Below are 23,542 nucleotides of genomic sequence, written 5' to 3'. Positions count from 1 at the left end.
AAATGGAGACGGACAAGGCAGGCAGTAGTGTATCACAACCCTTTACAGATATGGCACTATGCAGGAGAAATAGTATAATGACCATGTATGATACGTAATATTGGAAAGGGGCTGGTCATGTAGTTAGAGCAAAAGAAAAGTAATGAGTGGCCCATGTGATCCACTAATATCTAGGCAGTGCAAGCTAATGAGAGGTAGGCTTTCAGTAAACACTGGGGGATCTCCAGGAAGAGACAGAAAAGGGGGTAAGCAACACAGATGAGTTGTGATCTGTACTGCCGGAGAGAGTGCCTCCACTGAGGAGCTCACAGCTCCAGTAAAGAATTTCTTATTACCAACTGATCCCCCCCATATGCTCCTTAAAGGCAGAGTCCCTATCTTCTTCTCCTTGACACCTTCTGTGACTAATACAGTGCCTTGAACATCACATATGCTCAGGGAATTTTTTTTTGAACTGAGAAAAATCATTCTGGATGAGGAACTATTTGCAATGCTGAAGAATTACTACAAAGGTCAATGAGGTAACAAATAGAGAAGGCCTTGAAAACTGAAGGTGGCTTGGCATGCAAATACTACAGAGAAAGAAACAAGGTGACTGTGAACACGCCAGACAGGTCAAAGACAGTGCTGTTTCCTAACAAGAAGAAAACAGGGTACTGATGCTGCGTGTGAATCCTGGGATTCTTTGCTGTTTTCTCCACTCAGCAAAAAGGAAATCTATTCCTTCCTTTAAGAGGTAGGAGGAAGAGTCAAGACTTCTATTTCAAACTCTTCAGTAGATTAACTTTGCAAGAATTCTACTGCTGAACACAGTTTTCAGACAAAGAAATTTAAACTATCTATAACAATATAAAAAATACTTTAAATCACTACTGATTAGAGAAATGCAAATTAAAACAACTCAGAGATACCATATTACACCTATCAGATTGGCTAACGACAAAACAGAAAAAGGATAAATACTGGAGAAGATGTGGGAAAACTGGAACACTAATGTGTTGTTGGTGGATTTGTGAATGCAACCATTTGGAACCATTTGGAACTACGCACAAAGGACTATAAAACTATGCATACCCTTTGATCCAATAATACCACTACTAGGTCTGCATCCCAAAGAGATCATAAAAAAAGGGAAAAGAACCCATATGTACAAAAATACTTACAGCAGCTCTTTTTGTGGTGGCAAAGAATTGGAAACTGAGGGGATGACCATCAATTGGGGAATGGCTGAACAAGCTGTGGTGCATGAATGTGATGGAGTACTATTTTTCCTTAAGAAATAATGAGCAGGTGGATTTCTGAAAAACCAGGAGAGGCTTGCATAAACTGATGCTGAGTGAAGTAAGAAGAACCAGGAGAACATTGTACACACTAACAGCACATTGTGCAATTATTAACTATGATAGACTCGGCTCTTTCTCAGCAATACAATGATCCAAGACAATTCCAAAAGACTCGTGGTGGAAAATGCTGTCCACATTCAGAGAAAGAATTATGGAGTCTGAATGCAGATGGAAGCATGCTATTTTCTCTTTTTTTTTTTTTGTTTTTTCTTTCTTGTGGTTTTTCCCTTTTGCTCTCATTCTTCTTTTGCAAAATGACTAATGTGGAAATACGTTTAATATGATTGTACATGTATAGCCCATACCAGACAGCAGGCTGTCTTGGGGAAGGGGGAGAAAAGAGAGGAGGGAAATTTAGAACTCAAAATATTATAAAAATAAACTAATTTTTTTTTTAAAAAAAGAATTCTACTGTTTAGGTGTGGATCATGCCACACCAATCCACCTCCCCTTCTGCTGCCCCTCAATCCAAGTTGGTCAATTTAGCCACCACAGTTCCAAGCAGCATGTTCACACTGCTTCCTCCCACCCTCAAGCCCATTTTAATTAGCCTTCCTCCTTTACAAGACTATTCCAACCTATTTCTTTCTTTGGGGTCATTCCACTGGGTCCTCTGGAACTATATACTCTATTCTCAAATTCCCCTAAATGCTCAAACTTTTTAACCAACATGACTTCTAGGAGAGTCTTTTTCATGCATAATCTGGTCTAGGCGGGCACTGAGGTCTCTTCTAAATTCTGTGATGATTCTTCACATCATTCTCTCCTGAAGATTCTGTATGCCTTGTAATCATCTCTGCTGATGGCCACTTAGCCTCTGATTCTTCATAACTCACAGAGGTAGAAAGAGATCCTCGCTGTCCCTTCTAAACCATTCTTCTACTACCATCCCTCTCCAAAACATTTCCTCTTTTGAAGTCCATTCAATGTGTACCATCCTCCCCCTACCTTTTTTCTGTCATCCACCAACTTTCACAGAAGATTCCCAACTTTCTCAATGACTTTAATAAAAGGTTCAGTTTTCAGCTCTACTCCATTCCCCACCTCCACCATCCATTCACTCCCCACCGAGACTACAATGACAGTCTCTTAGCAAGCTTTGCACCACTAATGTCAAGCTTCCTTTAATCCCTCCTTAATACCAATGCCAAAATCATCTCCATTATATAGAGATTTCATGTCAGACATCTGCTAACTTTTTTCAATGCTTCTCTACTGCTTACCAGATAGAGTGAGTGATCCTTTGCTTTGGCATAAAGCCCTTCTCACCCCACCCTGCCCTTCCTATCTTTTTGCATACTGCTCCTCACCAAACATTCTATTCTTTAGCAAAATCTGGCCATTCTGCCCCTTCAAACACGCGCCCTACTACCTCTGTGACTCTGTTCATCCTATTTCCTACATCTAAAATTCACCTTTCCACCTCCAGTTGATGGATTCCTACATACAAAAAATAAATACTTGTTAATTTAAAAAAAAAGTTCCCTACCACTTCAAGTCCAATTCAAATGCAACTTCCTCCATGAACCTTTTCTTGTACTCCACTGAAAACAGCATTTTACCTTGGGCTCCAAACAGCATTTTGGGATGTAGACATTTTAGATGTCTATTTTATCTTGTGTATTACAGTCACCTAGGTTCATTTTTTAGCTTACTGTAAGCTCTATGAATGCTGGGACTATAGCCTGCACTGTACATAATAATACTTAATAGATATTGAGATCGATGGATTTCAATGTCATGAAAAAAAGCATTCAATATGCTTCCATATAATATAACATCTATATCTTCACTTTTACTGTCTAAAGATGGCATCTCACAAGTTCAGAACCAACACTGGGCGTTTTCTAACTGTTTGTGTGTGTATATTTTGTTACTGTTAAAAGAAACAAACAATAACACTCCCCTTACAATAACTCTATGAGGTAGCTAATGTCAGCAATATTATGGCCCCATCGGGGATCAAGAAGGAAAAGCTATTTGCCAAAAATCTTGATTCCAAGTCTACTGATGCCTCTCAATCAATACATTTTAAAACTAGGTGGGGAGAAAGTGGGGAAAGTGGCAGAGATGCTTTTTTTTTAGCAGTGATTTTATTTTATTTGAATTTTTTCTCTTTCCAGGGAAAATATGCATTTTACAATATCTGTAAACACATCAATATGTTTACACTGATTTGTGAACTCAGTACATTTTGGAATGTTGGAATACTCATCAGACCCAATGCAATATGCAACAGCAGCAAAAAAGGGAGGAACGCATTCGATTAGGACATTTTATGATTAAAAATACTCTTAGCAGCAGCTTTTGAAGGATGACTTTATTAAATCAAGTCATTGCACTTGGTCATTTTATTGCTACAGCAAAACAAGGCCATTTTATTATTGTTAACACCTTTCATTTCTAATTTTAACTGATTGTCTTACTCTGCTCATTCATTTTAAGTTTTCACGTGGACAAAAGGTTTAAAAATAATTTGGAGTACATTTCTTTGTGCTATGATCATAGTGAGAAATAAAGAAAATAAATTTGTATGACATCAGGCCTACTTTTCTATTTTCATCATCAGTGAAATACTTCTAAAGAAAAAAATTACAGACACAATAAATATTGTTAAAATTGGGAGTGCTTCATTTTTGATGCCTTCAGGAAGGTAAGTGAATACTGAATTCATTATATTTCAAAAACTGTGGCATACCTGTACATTCAGTACATTCTCAGATGATTCAGCATCATAATAGCCACTACATATATTACACAGTTGACTCAAAGAGTTGTGCTTATGGGCACATTAAAAAAAAATTAATCAATGCATGAAAATTGTACCCCTTTCAGAATGCAAATTCCACATTCCTACATATAGTATTTCTACACACAATAATATGATGCTATAGCTCTCATGAATAGGAATTTCTAGCGACGTTCTGTTATATACCAAAACTCTACTGGTGAACTGCCATACTGAAGGAAGATTCTTCTTCTTTAAATGGAGACAGAGAAGTTGAGACCATTTAAGGCAATTGCTTTTCTTTTCCTTATCTATTCAAGAAGGAAGTTAGGGAAAGGGCAGCTAACAGATACCAGGGACTTTCCTGTACATTTATTTTTGCAAATCTCATATTTAAAAAAAGTTTGTCTTCCTGATGTGTTATAATCAACATATGAATGATCTTAACTACTAGCAAACCAAGGAAAGAATATTTAATTTTTCAACTTCTTCCCAAGAAGAAAAGGAAAAACTTCTTCAAATACTCCTTCTAACAAAGATGATTCCTAGAATATAAAGAGCTTAAAATTTCCCCCTTTTACACTGTCATTAAAACTGGTTGGGGGAGAAGGGGTGTTTTGAGAATAGGTTTAGGTGCAAAAACAAAAACAAAACCAAAAAACTTTCTTTTGCTTGGTCCTTTTAAAAATATCCATGGAATACTGGCAGCTAATTTTGATTAGTGGTGATTTCACTGGGGCAGAAGTCTATGACCTTCATAATGAGGCAACACAAAAATATGGAACGCTTCATGAATTTGTGTCATCCTTGCACAAGGGTCATGCTAATCTTCTCTGTATCATTCCAATTTTAGTATATTTGCTACCAAGGCAAGCATCAGAGACGCTTTTTTTAAAAAAAAGGTTAAAAACCATCTAGACTTACACTAAATACTGGAATTCTGATAAATGCTTTCTATCTGAAGTGTGCAATTCAGCTGGAAACATCCATAAAGGAATTATCCTTTTTTAAAAAACAGCTAAAGTGATTAAATGCATGTCATATTTAAAATATTCCCAAAACAATGCAACAATGTTTTTAGTAGAAACTACAACTAACAATAAGCAGGCAATTTTTTTACTAAAAAAGTTACGTGAAAATTTTAACTAGGGTTATGTGACTTGATCAAAACTATAAACTGGTTTTAGATATAATACTTAAACGAATAGGCAGAATGAATCATTCTGTCCAAGAGACTATTAAAAAATTTTCACCCAAACTATTTTTCATTTTTATTTTATTTTTGGAGGAAATTTTTTTGTTCTTTATTCCTTGGGATGCTTGTTGAAATTAAAAGACTTTTCTCAACTAACGTGCATTAAGAAAAACTGAATCATAAATATATTATTTCATATAGTAGTACCTTAAAGTAAGGCAGAAAAACTACATGCAAAGAACAAGTGCTACATAAATGCAAATTAATCCGCAGGCAAAAATCCAAGTGGTAAAATCTGAATACCTGGTTGTGCCCAGGGCTGCTGAGACAGAGTATACTTGGGACCTCCCTGATTGGCCATTGTTTTTAATGCTGAAACCTAGTGAAGGAGACAAAAAAGAAGAAAGTTTTTATTTCACTGACAACCAATTAAACCATTATTGTTCTCAAAGGATAGATAACACAAGATAACATCATTAAAACACAACAAGAAACAAATATGCAGCTCTTAAAAATGATATCTTGTTTCCTATTCCTTTAGAGCTAATAAAATCCTTGGCAAAACTTCTTTTGTGATTTTTGGGGGAGTTTTTTTAAATACACAGTTAGATGGCATTGTTTTACCATAACAATGACAAAGTACTGAAGAAATTTATCTGAATTAGTATTACTCTCATAAACAATTTAGGAAAGGCCAAAATGAAGTCAAAGAGAGCCATAAAAAAGAGCGACAGACTAAAGAGGAGAGCCAGCATGTTCTGTCAAGCTGTCATTATCCACTGTCATCAGGAAAGTTTCATCCCAAAAAGCCACAGGGCAGTGATATATGCTTTGAATGCTTCCAGGATATATATTTCTTCTTGTATATGGAAGCAATAAAAGGATACTTGATTAGCTCCAGCCAAAGTTATAAATTAGATAAGCATAAACATTTGTGAAAACTTTTATTGGGCTAAGCCAAAATATGCTGAGAAGCAAAACTTTCCTTTAAGAGCACAGGGAAAGTAAGCAAAGAAAATATGTTTAGCTACTGGGGAAGCAATACTCTTAACAACGAACTACAAAATAAAACTTAACTGGAACCACTGCCTGAGAACCATTGCCATGATCCCAAAGCGTCAATGAAAAAGCTTTACTATCATCAATTCTAAAGAATACTTGTGGCAAAAGATGGATTTTCATCTGTAGTTTTTACCTGTCAGTTGCCTCTTCTATTTGATTATATGTTCCCTGAGGGAAGCTCAAATGCTTTTAACAAATGTTTTTACAGCTCAAATACTTTTAAAAAGTATTTTTACTAGAAAAATATTTTTACAAGAAAAATATTTTTACAAAAATATGCCATTGATTCACAATGTATTCATTCAATTTGTCAATCTACCAAACTGGAATAGGATGATAGGAAAATAGAGCTTGTTAAGCAAATAAATAAAATTTCGAAAAGTATTGGACCTATTTGAAAACAAGTGTCATTAATGACTAGCTATGTTAGTTGTGTGAATGAAAATGAATGTAGTTCAATACAAAATTATTCTACCTACTAAGCAGCTCCAACAGAAGGAAATTCTGTCTTAACTTAGTGACTCAGACTTTGAAATGCTTGGATTGTTTTTTTATTCAACCAATTCAAACACTTCACTAATTGATACTGGCCTTCCCTATAGTAGGTCTAAGACACTAAGTTTTCACTGCAGGTCAACATCAAGTCAACAAGCACTTAATGTAAGCCAGACACTGCCAAGCACCAGAGACAAAAGAAAGCTCTCCTTTGAGTCTAATGAGGAGCAACACGCAAATAACTAAGTACAAAAAAATGCACACAGGGGAAATGACAGGTAATCTCAGAGGGAAGGCCCTAAGATTAAGGAGGACTGGAAAAGGCTTCTTGAAAAAGGTGGGACTGTAGTTGGGACTTGAAGGAAGCCTAGGAAGCCACGAGGTGGAGATGAAGAGGAAGAAATCTCCAGTTATGGAGGGTGATCGGTGAGAGTGATTCCTAGAGTCAACAGATGAGAGTGTTGCACTTCAAAATAGTAAAGAGATCAGTATCACTGGATTAAAAAGTATTTAGAGGGAAGTAAGGCATAAGAAGACTGGGAAACTAGGAATGAAGAGCTTTAAAAGTCAAACAGAGACTTTTACATTTGATCCTAGTGGCAATATGGAGTCAGAGAAATTGACAAAATGGATGACATGGTTAGATTTGGATTTAAAAGGATAAATTTGACAGCTGAAAGGAGGATGGACTGGAGTGGGGAAAGTCTTGAGGCTGAAAGACCAACCAGAAGGTTACTGCCAACAGTTCAGCAATGAGGTGATGGGGGCCTGAACCAGGATAATGTCAGTGTCAAAACAGAGAAGGGGGCATATACAAGAGATCTTAGGAAGGCAGAAATGACAGCTCTTGGCAACAAACCAGATATGAGGAGGAAGAGAATGAGAAATCCAGGGTGACATCTAGGTTTCAAGTCCAGTGATTGGGACAAAAATTTCCCAACCTTAGCTTATGGCTTATTTCAAACTATAAAAAAAAAAATTTCTGTACAATAATCAAATTTTGAACAATTTTTGGAGTCTGTTTTCAAGAGATTTGAGTACCACAATACCTAGTGTGGCAATACCCAGTAAGTACTCAAACTTCCTGGGAGTCAGGGCGAGGAAGAATTCCAGAACGGTAAAATAATAGATTCTGCTATTTCTTTTTTTGTTTTTCCAAGAAAGACCAGCAAGAGCATTTGTTACACAAAATAAAGAATAATGGCTAAGTTAGAAGTTCTCTTCTTCAATCAAGTGGATCACTCTGTAATACTGAATAATAAGCATTAGTTTCTCCATCTGAGAAATGAAAAGCATATCTGCCAACTGATAGCAAATGGAAGGACTAAGAATCACACCCAACATTCCTAAACACACACTATGTCTCTAGTGTCCCAGTACTATATTCCATCCAGAGATTCCCAAAGATGATATTGCTCCTCGGGGGAGGTGCTAGAACAATCCAGTGTTGGGTGGTAATAGCCTCAGGTATAATTGCGGGACATTGAATAAAAAGAAAGGGGCAGTGGAAGTATAAGGAAAAAAAGAAGAAAATTTTGAAAAACCATATTCATACATGTGTCATCTGTTGTGTAATAGAGTTAATTAATATCGTAATGAATACATTATTTTCCAAATAAATACATAAAATGCAAGCTATAGCCCATCAGTGGTCAAGTCCACCAACAGGTCTTAACAAGCAAGTGTTGGCAGGTGAGCATACTGAGCACTGTCAGGAAGTCCAGTATGCATCAGCAGGAATATTTGTATGTAATCACTTGTTTACAATATGATACTATATGGCCACATGATACAATATAGCATCATCAAAATTTCAATGCAAGAAAATAATACAAATTTACAATAAATTATCAAATTTAAGATGCATCATTTTAAAAAAATATTTCACATTTTTAAGGAAATGATGCAAATTTCAAAGAAATGTTAAAGGATTAAAGGAAATAGATCATGGGGAAGGGGAGGGCAGGGCCCATGAATAATTTTTTTTTTTTTTTTGAGAATCTCTGCTCTATGCACTAAACTATGTTGGTTCATACTAAGCAAGCTCCTACTTAAAGGAAAATCAATCCGAATTTAAGGTGACAAGAGGAGGACATATATTGAGGATATTTATGTCCAGTATTATCTGACATTTTTTAATGCACACTCAAATAAGAGATGAAATATGCTTCTTTTATTTACCAAAACTCAGTTCAGAACCCCCTATCTCTTGCAATCATTCATAATAAAAGGCATAATTCCTATGAAATATCAATTCTGTCAGAAGAGACAAGACTTTCATTTTTGAAAATAAAAAAAAGCTTTTCTGTTCACATTTATGGGAAGTTCTCTTAAAGATAAATAGCTTTGTTGACTCCTAGAAACAAATGCTCTAGCTGTCAGGAAAATGTGAAAGTTGATTTTAGATCTTTCATTATTTTCCTCTACAGTACTTTAACATTTTTCATGTAGAAATAAAATTTTCAGGAAAAAAATACAAGCAGCTATCACCTTAAGGGATCAGAATGTCACAAACTCTAGTGGTGAGTTACATAACACAGCTATTCTTTATTAAGCAAATTTGTTTCTCTTTTGGTCAATAGGAAAAAAAATTAATGCACACACTCAAATTCAACATAGCACAATACAGGAGTAACACTGTAATAAAAATTATAGTACTGATTTAAATATTCTTAGGAGGAACACAATAAATATGATATTAAAAGAGTGGTTAGGGGTCAGGGTTAGGAGAAAATTATATGGGGCAAAGGTCACAGAGCGTAAGATCAAATGTAAAAGTCCCTGGGAGAAGTCATAGCTCCATGTTTTCACAATCCCAACCTACAGTTAGGTGAGGAAGGATTGGAATAGCACTCTGGAAGAAAACAGTGCTGAGGTTCAGCTGAGGTGCAGTGTGGTCTAGGAAGAAGCATGTTGTTATATTACAGACCAAATTAAAGACTCTCTACATAGTTCTCTATTTTACTCTAAAATTTTCAGGTATCCAGGGTCTTCCCGAATACCTAAACTTCATTCAGTTTATGCTAAGGTCTCTTCCTCAACAAAATGAATCAAAGAATTTACATGTTTAAATCTGTTCATTTCTAAAGTGTCTATTATCCTTGAATCTCGGATTTCAGTATCAGCAAATACTTGTTTCAGAAGCTTCATCTCTCCATAAAACACCTAAGCATTTTTATTTCTCTATTTGGCCAAAATTAAACCTAAAGCTACAACTATGGAATTCTAATCAATAACACTGGCTCCCAGTTAGGATTAATGTAAGTGTACTGCAAAAAATGTGTCCAGTGTTGTTCTATGCTGGCTCAATATGAAAATAACTCCAGTGAAAATTATATTTCACAAGTGCCAAAGTTCTAAATGCTTCTGATACCACTTTATCATCAAAGTAACACAAAACAAGAGTTGAAAGTCTTCACTTGTTATAAAAAGGAGAACCTCCAATTTGATAACCCAAAATCTAGGTGCCTGTTGAAATTAACTAACTGGGTAAAGTGCCATCAAAGATCAGCAAATCATCTGATTGTGACTCCTCTGACACTTCTATTATCTAATGGCTTGATGCTTAAAACTGATGGCTTCCTAGATGTTGGGTGAATATGGCAACTATCACATGCAGTCACCCATAGACTTACATGATGCATCTGTTCTTTAGTTGTTTCATGTCTTAATGTCCTGTCTCTCCAATTAGACTGAAAATTCTTTGGCAGCAGGAACATGTCTGACTTCTTCCATTATCCCCATTATCCTCAAATTAACTAGTACAGTATGATACACTGCATTTACATAGCACTGTCAGGTTTACAAAGCACTTCTGAAATATTCTTTCATCTGATCCTCAAAACAACCCCACCTACTATGATGGAATTATTCTTTAATAGATGTTTACTGAATAGAGGTTAATACCCAGGTTTTTTAAAATACATTTTTGATGTGATCAAAAATCTCAAGTGAGATTTTAAAAAACAAACCAACTCACTGAATACAGGAGTATCAAAATAGCTGTGATCTAAGTGTACTAATTGACCGTAGCTCATATATGAATTTTAAATGCAAAATATATTTTATATATATTTAATATGCTAGTATAGTTATTAGTATATAGAATATTTATGTCTCGGTATAGTTTTCACCTCTCAACTACCCAAGTCAAATGGAAAGGAAGTGTGACAGTGTCTAGCAATGTCCCAAAGTGGGATGAGATGGGAGGCTCAGGCACAAGGCACTAATAGAAAATGGATCATCACTTTGTCAAGAATATGGTACCAAGTATTCCTAGTCAGATATGGACCGGACTAAATGGCTTCTGAAGGCCCTTCTAATCCAATTCTGTGAGTCTGTAAGGTAGCAGAGAACTTGCAAACAACTACCCCATGAAAGGTTTTAAGAAGCTCTACTCTTAGGGAACAAGCTGAAGTCCTGCTCCAAATCACTTTCCCGTGGAATTCCATAGTTAGAAGAGACTTCAAAAGTCAAATTACACAAGAATCCACTCTACAACAGCCCTAACAAGTGATCATCTAACCTCTACCTGAAGGTCTCCCTCCAGTGACAGGAAATGCATGCCCTCCTAAGGCAACCCATTCCATTTGGGGGCAGCTTTAACAATTAAGAAGTTTTGTTTTTTGGCTTTTTGTTTGTGTTATCAAGGACCGTAAATACACCTCTCTGCAACTTAAGGCTCTTAGGCTTAGTCCTCTGAGGCTGGGCAGAACAAACCTAATCCCTTTTCCCCATGAGAGCCATTCAAACATTGGAGGACAGCTATCCTGTCCCTTAATAAGTCTTCTCTTCTCCAGGTTAAACATTCCCAGCTCCCTCAACCGATTCTCAATCAAATAGTCAACAGCAAGGATCAAAAACCCCAACAGGGATAATTATTCCACACATAACCATGAAACTGACTATAATTAGCACAGCTAATTATTATTCATAGACTTTCCTTTAAAATGGTGAAACATCCCAAACTCTTCAAGACAAAATATTTTGATAATAATATGCTGAGAGATCTACAGGCTGAAGACATCAAAAGCTTATGGTTCATGATCTTTGACTGCTAATGGTATCACAAAAGGATGATTACATAAAAGGAGATATGGGGGAGACTAAGGATTATTTTTCAAAGGCAAAAATGCAGCAACACGTATACCTTTGACATGAATTCCTCCAGCTGCTCTATAAACAGCTTGGTCTGCTGCTGAATAAACTGCTCACAAGCTGACTTCAGATGTCGGTCTACATCTTTTTTAGAGTCAAGATAGTGCTCTCTTATCTCAGGAGTACCCTTAAAAAGAAAACAACAATTTCCTTCTATTTTTACGTGCCTAGAAATCACACACCTTTAAACAAATGTAGTTCCCCCCTCAAAATTAACAGACTCCTCACCTCCAACAAGAACTCTATTAAGGCATTGTTACTATTCAGCCTAAAAAATCTTGGAACAGTCATAGGGTTCAGGATTTTAAATGCTGCATCTGTGAAACAAAATTACCCGTGCTATGAGTATGTAAGTTTTAGCTAGTACAGCTCCTAAAGAAAGATATGTTTTGTCATTTCAATGGACAATAAATACTACTCCTTTACTCCAACAAGGAAAAAAAAGCCAAGTTCAATTCAACCAACTCTACTCAAAGGATAAGGATAATATGGACATGAATAATGACTGTCTTTTTGTATTTTTTTAAAAGTCAGAATTTTAAAATAACTAGCAATTGCAATTTGATCATTTCTAAATGAAAAAAAATGGAATAAATGCTGAGTATCTGATTAAAAACTTCATCAATGATAACTTAGCTATACAGCTACCATATTAGGACTTTCAGAGGAATTAATCTGTAAAAACTGGTTTTTGTATGCTGATAAAGAACAAAACTACTTACCCAGCTTCACAGCTACAGCCTCTGGCTGGCACAAAGATTTATCCATTTGAAATTGAAGAGAACAAAACTGTGTGCCAGCCAGGGGAACACCATAAGGACATATTTAACCCTTAACCTCCAGCCTAGCCAGAACCTACTCCAAGTACTAAGGGTCTCATTGATGTTCAAATGCAATAAGCTGTGAGGGTTAGTTATGAGAAGTCAGCGGCTTAAAAGATAAGACAGAAGCATAAAAAGTAACAGAATGAAATGACTATTTCTTACTTTGGCTTTGTCCAACTGGAAAAAGCAAAGTTTCAAACATTTCTAACTGTGCTTTTTCAGGCACACAACCACACCGTGCCTTATCTTAATGAAAGAGAATCTCCAGTGGAGAAAGCACTCAGAACAAAACATTAGTAAGTAGCTCCTTGGTTCTATTTTCTCCTTTTTATAGCTTTTAGTTACTTAAAAGAATTCTTTTTACAATAAATGAAGTCATATCAAATTACACTTTGAATGTCTAAGGTTTATGAAAAATATACCCCAAGCCAAATTCTGACAAAATATTAGTGTTTATTATATTCAGTGTTAATTACAGTTTAATAATTCATCATGCAAAGAACCAGAAACAAATAACAACAATTTACAGGCCAGAAAGAATGGAAGATTAATCAGAATAGTACAAATGTTAATCCTATACTTCACAATCTCATCAACTAAAATCCTTCACAGTAATAGTATTATTAAAATACCTAATAATAAAAAGAAGTAATTTTGATCTAAATGATAAATGACTGGGCTGCAGTGTGCAATCTGAATTTTTGATAGAAATCAACGTAATCCTAATAGTAAAGAGAAACCAATCCAACAACTATTAAGTACCTATTATGTTTAAGGCACAATTCTAGATGCTGGGGATCCAGAGGATAAATTAAAAACAATCCCTGCCCTAAAGGAATTTATATTCCACTGGGGTAAATGATACAGCACAAAGAGATACTTGAGGAGATTGGAGAGGGAACACTAACAACCTATGGTCTAAAGAAAGCTTTCAGATTACAAATGGCAGAGATGAGGAGGGAGGAGATAGATAACCTGTGCAAAGGCAAGTAGATGGGAGACACTTATGAACACCAAGCGAACACCAAGTGCACAAAGGGGTGTAACGTACAATAAACAGAAAGGTTAACTGAAACCAGATTAAGAAGGGCTTTAAATGATAAGCTAAAGAGTTTGTGCTACATCCTCTAGGCAACAGGAGTCAATGAAGCTTATTCTGGCATCAACAGACCTGTGCTTTAAGACAGGATCAGAGCTGTACTTTAAAAAGATTATCTTGGCAGCTGCATGAAGGATAGACTGGAGATAAGAAAGAATGGAAACCAGGAGTTTGATTAAGAGGCTGTTGTGATAGGTCTAGATAAATGTGAGGAAGGCCTAAACTACTGTGGTGGGTGACCATGTGAGTAGAAAGAAAATGAGAGAAATAGAAAGAAAAAGAGTCAGAGAGAAAGAGAGAGAGAGAGATTTACAGAGGGAGAATCAATAAAACTTAGCTATTGAAGGTGAAAGAGAGGGCAAAATCAAGGATGCCTCCAAAGCTACAAATTTAGGTGAATGGAAAGACACTGTGCTTAAGAGAAGTGGGAAAACTTAGAGAAAGGATGTGTTTAAAGGAGAGCTCCATTCTGGACATGTTGAATACAAAAAACATCAACATGACCTTGTTCCCCCTCACACCTACAACACTTGAAACAAAGGGCACCCACTGTATCAGAAAGTAAGCCAGTTAGGGACAAAAGGAAGTATAATAGAATCTTTAATAACTAGCACTTTGTAATAAAAATTTAGCAATACAATAGATCAAATCAAATGCCAAAAATATAAGCAGAATCTCCATATCAGGGCTTTAACCCCTTAACCTCAACCTCCCACCTTTTCTCATTAGACAATACTACTTCCTCTTTGCTAAGATGGAAGCCAGTCAATGTTACTTTCTTCAATATTTATTTAAATTTAAATTTCCAGTATGCATAAGGAACTGTGCTATGAACTATGAATATAAAGGGAAAAATAACATAGTCCCTGTTCTCAAGGAGTTTATGCTCCAATGGACAGAAAAACACACGTAATTTTCATACTATCCTCTCCATCAGAGGTATCAAACTTGAGAAGGTCTGAGCCAGATTAAAATGTAACTTGGAAATGTTTAACAAAAAAAAAAAAATACAATGAAACAAGGATAATTTTAATTTGTGGTCTTCTAAGTCGATGTGAGGTCTGCAGGGATCCATTTCTACTTGAGTTTGACACTCTACATGTTCTACATTCTAACCAAATCAGAGATTATATATATTTTTCACAAATCTCCATTTGCAAGCCTTCACTCATAACCAACTCCTCACACCTAGAAAGGACTCTGCTCACATTTTCAGTTCTTACCTTTTGACATCTTATCCTCATCCTTCAATATCTACCTCTCTTGACATCTCATCCTGAATTGCCTCCTCAAATCTTCCCAGTTACAAGTAATCTTTCCTCTGACCTCTTACAGCACTCTGTATCTGTTTCATGGGTCTATCATACTCTATGTAATTACTGTATATCTGTCAAACAATACTGCATACTTCTATGTGTGCTGTACCTCTTTGCTAGATTTTAGCTGAAGTAGGGATATTATCAAAATCAGCTTTATGCATCTGCCCAATGCCTAGAAAATGTATTGTAATTGAATAGATGAATTACTGAATGCATGAATGACTAGCCAGTTCTCTGATAAGAGAATTAGAGCTATCCACAAACATTCTGTACTGTCTCCTATGATTCCAAGTCCCCAGATACTGAGCATCTTTAAGCAGAAGCTAGATGACCCCCTCTTCAGGGATGCTGAAGGAGCTATTCCTAGTCACGCAAAACGTGAATCATGAGCTTCTGAGTTTCTTCAACTAAGCTTCTTTAATTCTCTTTACTCCCTACCTCAAATCTCTGTGTCTTGACATACTCCCCCTTCCTCTTCATCTCAGAGGAAGGGCTGGTCTTCCTTCCTGAGGCTAACTGTTCTACCTATGGCCAAAGGCAGCGAGATGGCTCAGGGGATAGAGCACGAGGCCTGGAGTCAAGGAATCCTAAGATCAAATCAAGCCTCAAACACTTACTGAGTGCCTTCACCTCTGTGTGCCTCAGTTTCCTCAGCTGTAAAGTGGGGACAATAATAGCATTTATCTCATGGAATTTATTTGTAAAGCACTTAGCACAGTGCCTGGCACAAAGCAGGCACTTTATAAATGTTTATTCCCATTCCTTCTCTTCTCTTCCCTCAATCCCAATTCTGTCTCTCATAGAGCCTTGCTCTATTAACTTGTATCTGGCACAATGCCTGGCATGTAGCAAGGGCTTAAAAAATGTTTGCTGAGGAATATAGGTAAGCTTGTAAAAAAAGGTTTTATTATTCCTTGACTAGTTACCATAATAGTGAACTTAAATAACCTGCGAGCCAAAGAACTTAAATAAGCTAAAACTATAAATATTATAGTGTCAAGAAAGTCTAAACTGATAGGTTTAGAGAAATTTGTGACACACCCTTAACCTATGTCCACAAACCACTGCTTGAATGTACTGTTCAACAAAAATGGCTGGATTGATAGATTCTAAGCCAGCATGACACTGTTCCTGCTAACTGCTGAAAAAAAAGCTAGCTCTACAAAATGGGACATCCTTGTTGGAGCACTTTCAGATACATCATCTCATTTCAGATCCTTATCTCATCGGACCTTTACAACAACAATATTACGAGTTCTACAGCATTACTACTATCATCCTCCCTATTTTTCAGAAGATGAAAATCTCCAGGGGGCTTGCCCAAAGTAGCAGAACCAGAACAAGTACGTAGCTCTCCGGGCTCCTCAACCAGTGCTTCCTCCACTGCCTCCTACCACTCCCTAGATTTCTACTACAGTGACCAGCTGATCAATTCAGTCAAATCAGTCAAACCATCTCTTTGGTATTGTGTAGAAAAAGAAAATGAGAGTTTTCCCTCCATTTTTCAACAAGTTGTACTGGCATCAAATAAACAAAAATGGTCTAATGTTCTTCCTTTCTAAGAAGATGTTACAGCATATGAGAAGCATTTAGAATGTCTGCAGCACAGATGACAGCAAGCCAGTAATATGTTCAGCAAGCATGCGAAAACATTGCAGATGAACATAAAGTAAACCTAGACCCTACGCGGACATATCTGGACAGGTTAAATCTGCCCAATTATGCCAGCCAGGACAATGAAGTACCTCTAGTTTTCTTAAGGTCCAGGGAAATTTCCTTAATGGTGAATTCAGTGTGGAATGGAGCAATTTGTTCACGAAGAATCAAAAGATGCTTAATTAAGAAAAGTTGTCCATCAATCTGGGTCTAAATTGAAAGGGGGAAAATACATAGTACGGAAGGTTAAACAGAAATACAAAAAAAGGATCAATTATATGTACGTAACTATAACAAAAGTAACATATTTTAATAAATGTTATTCCCATTTAGATTTGGAGCCCTTAGCCTAAATCTAATAGTTTTATAGTATCTCTGTGACTCCCTAAACTCTCTCTGTTGAAAATTATATGGGAAAATCTGGCTCTCAAAATCTTACTGAAATCTACACTGCTTATGTCCTTCTAATCCAATAACAGGAAAGGAAGTCTGTTAAAAACAAAACAATTACTTTCCTTCCCAGAAAGGTACGAAACGACAAATTTAAAGAGAAGCATCAGTTTATTTTAAATTTATACTTTAAATGCAGGTGAGACACAGCACATGCATATGTATATGTGTATACGTCTATATGTGTATTTTAGGGAGATGTATGTATGTATATGCATCTGTGCGCGCGCGCACACACACACACACACACACACACACACACACACACACACACACACACACACACACACACACTCTCTCTCTCTCTCTCTCTCTCCCCACCCACCCCCAGCCCCCAGCATGAATCTGGAAACACAGGAGGTGAACAGGGAGACAGGACATCTTTCCAGTTTCCATTGTCAGACCTCTGCAGCAGTGTTTCTCTTTATTTTGTCTGAAGTGTTGTCTAGTCTCACACAGGGTGCCTCCCAAGTATAAAGAGAAAAGCTCTACTTTGGAATATCCCTGCACTTCACTGTGCTTTTCCACATGACTAAAAGCCTCCTTGAATCCCTTCCTTTACCTATCCATGCAGTTCTGTAATTCAATTTCACTTTCAAAGCACAGACCAGACTCTTTTACATAAAGAGACCCTATGTATTATTGGTGCTAGTCAAGCACGAATGTGAAATTTGGGAGGTAATCTCTAGTGAAACAATATAACAGAGAAAGTTTATTATTCTTCCGTTATAAGCAATTAGCTTAACTTTTCATGGCTTAAAGTAAAAAAAAATTATCAACTTGTTCCCCATTCCACAGACATTTTCAACACAAAACAAGCTAAGACACTATGTGTTTTCTTTTATGCAATGTCAAGTAAACAATCAACCATGAAGCATTTGTTCATTAAATTTGGTACATGCCAGATATTATTCTAAGTACTGGAAATGCTGGGTTTCCCTCTTTAAAATCTGCTCCCTTTAAAAGTAATTCTTGCTACGATGAAATTTATGGAATTTGAAAGCATATTTTACAAAGCTGATGTGGTTCAATGTACAGAAAACGGTGGCATATTTGCTTTCTTAAAGAGATTTTGAGAGTTAATTCACAAACAAAAAATAACATACAAGGACAAGAACTTTTTTTTAAAAAAAAGGAAAAAGTTCAAGGCTATCATAAACTACTTTTATAAAGTCATCTTTTTAAAGCTTGAGATACCAAAAAGGATATGACATTTCAGCCATGAAAATAAAAAAGTTAATGCTCATCAAATTGATTGTCTGCTCATCCACTTAGATGGGAACAGAGCTACATGGCAATGCAATATAGAAGCTTAAGATGTGAAAAACAGAAAATACAGGGTCCTTCTACCTCTGTTATAGGTCTGTGGTAAAGACAAAGGGGAGGCCAGTGTCACCTATATCCTACTAATTAGGATAGAAAAAAATGTGAATGGTTCTAACTTAAGATATAAATTGTCTAAATCTTAAACTGTCTGTCTAAAAACCCATGCTCTATCCTCTCCTGGTACACTTATCAAAATCTTAACCTCCACTTCCCTAACATAGGAAGGTGAGAATGAAAATACATGGAAGACATTAAGACTGGTCTAACATGTCCAACATTTTGGGGGAAGGGTAATACTACTTTCTGTTAATATGAAACTTTGAAAATGCCAGGTTTGAAATAAAGGTAGAACAAGATATTCATGAGGATGGGAAGGGTTTGTGAAAGGAAGCCACAGCTACAAAGAGTGAAGAGAATCACTACAGTTCTTTTCCTACACACTTGAAATAACTGCCATCTACAGGATGGGCCTAGGGGGCAATGACAGCCACACAACCCTTTCTTGTTGGAAATATCCAAGGAACAAAGGAGAAGGAGGGAAGAACAAAGGTGGCAGAGAAACAGTCCGGGTAGAACCCTGGGTTTAAGAAAAACTACTCTGATAATGTAGAGAACAATCCTTAACTAACCCCATGAGAAAACCCTAAGTAAACTCTAAAAAAGTTTAAATGCCCCATTCAGCTTTCTAAAATAGCTGCTGCTCCATAAAAACTAGTCATGGACTAGAGTAATGCAGAACTTTTCCAGTCCCATTTCCCCAATGGCTACAGATGTAAACAGAAGCTTCAATACTATGGGATTTATAACATTCAAAGAAAGTGGGCAAATGATTAGCACTCAAGCTAATTACATTTTGAAAAAGAAATCTTTGCCAAGAAAAAGAAAAGGCAATTATTTCCAGTGTACACTATCTTTATCAACACCCAGTTGGAGTTGAATTTTAACACCAAGGTTACATACATATTATTACACTGTCTACAATGAAATGTTCATGCTTTACATAGGGCACACAGGCAGCCTAGTCTGACAAGGGACTAAATTCTATAGTCAGATGACTTGTAGCATCTGTCTCTGCACATGAATGTGTAATGTTCCACAACACCATGAAGGACCACAAATTTTCATCTAACACTTTTCATCAAACCTTATTTTTGGAGATTGAATCTGAAGCTCCCAGTAATGACTGAATGCAAGCTGACAATGCTTCCTGGGATAATCCTTGGAACACTGCCCTCTGGTGGAGTAAAAAAAGTATTTAAGTATTGATACAACATTTAAAAATGAGAAAATACAAGATGGTATTTAAAAAAAAAACAACTTTCTTCCAGCCTCTGATTTTTAAAAACGAATGACAAGGATGAGACATACAAGTACAACTAACTAAAAGATCCTGGGCTCAAGTTCCCACTTTGCTAGTTTCCAGCTATGAGATCTTAGACAATCCATTCTCCATCTCTGGATTTCCATCTCCTTTTCCATTAAATGAAGGAATTTAACTATCTGATTAAGTCCCTTCAACTCTATCAGTCTGATTCTGTGGTGTGTAACATTTTAATAAATGTTATATTCTATGGCATAGTACTTTTTCTTCCAATTAACAAAGAGAATACACATCTATACTGTAATAAAATCCCTGAAACTAATTCGATATTCAAATCAAATTTGACTTAAAGGAATAACTTAAGTAATTATTCAAGTCTTGAGTCATTTTCTAAGTCCAAGGGAATGTACTTCTCCTCACTGGTGTCTCTTGCAAGCACTCAGCTAGAAAGAAGGGGTAATGGTGATGTGAGGAATAGCTTATAAGAGCTACAGAGCTACAAGGTCTGATCTACTCCTACAGACAAAATTTTCTGCCCATTCCTCGAGCAAAGATTTCTACCAGTTAGCTGCCCTCCAACCTCCGACCTCCAGTGAGCAGACATCTTTTATTTCCACAAATGAATGCATAAATGCAGCTGTATGGATTACAATGCAAAATATATGATAGACAACTTTGTTAATAACCATACCTAACAGCCCTTTTCTGACTCTTCCCTCCCATCCTATCTTAGAAGCTGGGTGAGGATGGAAACAGCCAAGCCTGTCATTGGAAAGAATTTTCAGCTAGAAACCTGGGCATCTCTAACACTGAAGAGATGACCTGATTCCAGTTACAGGAAGTCCCAGAAGCTAGAAAAAAGATATTTCTAACAGTGTTCCAAGACTACCAGTCATAGGCAACAATAGTTATGTGGGTATAAAGATATGTAACTAGATCATTTTTCCATTCTACTCCTATGGAACAGCTCTGTAGTTTCCAGTTTCTAAGATGCTGAGCCCTCAGACATTTCCAAGGAATAAAGGAGATCATAGGAAGCCCCTACCAGCCAGGAAACTACTCACTATTCACATATATTATTCTTAAGCACCAGTGGAACTCACCCAACTACTTCTTTCTATGACTAGGTTCATCATCTAAGTCTTTTTATTTTAAATGTGACTAAAGCTGATGTCAACACATATATCTATATATTTAAATAGATACAAATATATATTTTATTAAAATATTTTATATTTTTAAAAATTATTGCTGTTTTGTAGATTATAGCATTAAATATATTGAATCTTGAAGAAAATTGCAATCACTTCATTAAATAAAATGTTTAAAATAAAATGTTTTAAAATAAGTCAGCTACCTGCAAAAATATATAACTAAACCTCCCACTCATTTCTGAACACTGAACAATTTGAGGTTTTTAAGAGCTACCTATTGAAAATATTGATTCAAAGTACCATTTGGATCTAAATTAGTAGCATTATTTCTAACTTATTTAAATCTGATACAGGAGTCTGAAAAAGTCTCTTTTACTTGGATTTCTGTTACTATAAATACAAAGAAACAAAAGCTATAGAAAGAATTCAAAAGACTTAGATTCTAACGCTGGTTCCATTAACTAGTTAAGTAACTGTGGGCAGGTCTCAACATATATTTTGGCTTTCTCATCTATATAATGGAAAAGTTGAGAAGAAAACTAAACGACTCTCCTAATCCCAATACCCTAAAATGTTATAATACTGACAAAATATTGCTCTAAACTCTGTGAACAAAGTTTAAAATTGTTATTTCAAATAGCAGAAAATATGAAATATAAAGAAATTTAAGTTTCCATACGTACATCTATGCATCTGTATAGCTTAGAGAGACATACAAGAGTCCTTCGAACAGTGGGATACCACATTCCATGAAGATCTGCTGGTGAAATTGTGGCCTGTGGTCTAGGATTAAGCGATTCTCCTGCGCCTAAAGATCAAATATAGAACAGCCACTCAAATTTCTTAATTGTGTACTCCTGTCTTAGAAGAATTACATTATAAGACACTTGAGGGTCCTTCATTTGTTCTCAGGCTACTAGGAAACGCAAACTGTAACAAAGCTTCATTTTTAATTAGCAACTGTACCAAGGAATGGCAAATTATATCAATATTAACATATTAAAATGAAACATTCAGGCAAACATACAACTGTGTGTGTTCGTCCTTCATTGCCAAAGAAGACCATGCCATCAGAGAAATGATATGACTTGTACTTGACTTTGTTTTGAGTGAGGGAGGGCTGTGCAGGTCACCAGCCTCACTTCTCCTCCAGAAACATGAGAATCCAGTGACCAGATATTCATCAGGATGATTGGAGATGACCCAGGAGGAGGCAATTGAGGTTAAGTGACTTGCCCAAGGTCACACAGCTAGTGAGTGTCAAGTGTCTGAGGTAAGATTTGAACTCAGGTTCTCCTAACTCCTGCACTGGTGCTCTATCCACTGCACCACCTAGCAGCCCCTGGAAACATACAAGACTCATGATAAATATACTACCCACAAACTATCCCCTTCTAAACACTTTTCTCCCCAAAAGTACACTGATAATTAATGAGTTTAACTGTCTTAGTGAGTCACTCTTCATAAATTATCATTTGCCATAGGCTAGTATCAATTTTCAAAGTTGAATAAGACTTAGGACCAGACACAGGCAGCACGGGTCCCAACATGCAAAAGAGGGCAGGGAGAGGTACAATAAGGAACACTTTAATGACTCAAAATTCTGTTTTCCAATGTATTCCGGTATTGATTTTTATTTAAGTCACTAGTTATTTGCCGATTACAACAAAATCACTACTAGAAGTTTGCAAGTGGCAGGAATACAGGGGCAAATGCAATTTTAAAGTGGGGGGAGCACAATCTTTACACTTGTCTGTGGTTCACAAAAGCTTTTTCCTAGATTCTGCTGAAAAGGTCCATATACATATACATAAATGGAAAAGTAATGGAGAATTTTTGAATAAAAGAGACAGTAGTATGGAAACAATAGTGTGCTGTTATGAGAATATTTTTAAAGTGTTATTACATTTATTCAACAGCATTTATTAAATACCTATTATGACCACACACTGTGTTAGGCAATGAAGACAGAAAAAAAAAAAAAAGAATTAGTCCCTGCCCTGACATTTGACAGAGTAATAAAAACAATGTATAGACAAATAAGTAAATACAAAACATGTACAACAAAAGCGTGAGGTAAGGTAAAGACTCTGACAACTGGGGAAAAGAGGGAAGGCCCCCTCAAGCCGAACCTTGCAGGCAGTCAGGGATCCTGTGGAAGCTAGATGTCCCAGGCAGTATTGATCCTAGTGCTAATCTCATAGAAGGGCATTGGTTTCATAAAATTCACAACACACAGCAAAGCTTTTCCTTGGCCATTGGAACATCTGACACTTCTGAATAAACTGCATCCAAGAACTTCAAATTTTACAGTTCTTCTTAAAGTCACTCTGAAATATCATCTTCTCAACTCTGAGGCTGAATAATGCTATTGAAAAGCTAGGAAAATTCCAGAGTAAATGTTTAGAAGACC

At 36.3% G+C, this 23,542-nt stretch overlaps 1 protein-coding gene and 1 pseudogene across 1 annotated transcript in view; both read right to left on the bottom strand.

Annotated features, from left to right (window-relative positions):
• The window catches only part of COG3 (component of oligomeric golgi complex 3), a 73,826-nt gene that overhangs the window by 11,481 nt on the left and 38,803 nt on the right, over nucleotides 1-23,542 (bottom strand). The window contains exons 15-20 of the mRNA XM_072617198.1: nucleotides 21,813-21,937; nucleotides 19,799-19,888; nucleotides 16,968-17,088; nucleotides 12,209-12,297; nucleotides 11,973-12,107; nucleotides 5,570-5,645 (exon numbers count right to left, since the gene is read on the bottom strand). Coding sequence (XP_072473299.1) covers nucleotides 5,570-5,645; nucleotides 11,973-12,107; nucleotides 12,209-12,297; nucleotides 16,968-17,088; nucleotides 19,799-19,888; nucleotides 21,813-21,937 — 636 coding nt within the window. The remainder of the gene's footprint in view (nucleotides 1-5,569; nucleotides 5,646-11,972; nucleotides 12,108-12,208; nucleotides 12,298-16,967; nucleotides 17,089-19,798; nucleotides 19,889-21,812; nucleotides 21,938-23,542) is intronic.
• LOC140512990 (U6 spliceosomal RNA) lies at nucleotides 4,844-4,944 on the bottom strand (annotated as a pseudogene).

Source organism: Notamacropus eugenii, chromosome 6 (assembly GCF_028372415.1).
Source record: "Notamacropus eugenii isolate mMacEug1 chromosome 6, mMacEug1.pri_v2, whole genome shotgun sequence".
Lineage (NCBI taxonomy): Eukaryota > Metazoa > Chordata > Mammalia > Diprotodontia > Macropodidae > Notamacropus > Notamacropus eugenii.
The sequence above is the reverse complement of the archived record's forward strand: the minus strand, read 5'-3'. Positions and strand labels throughout refer to the sequence as shown.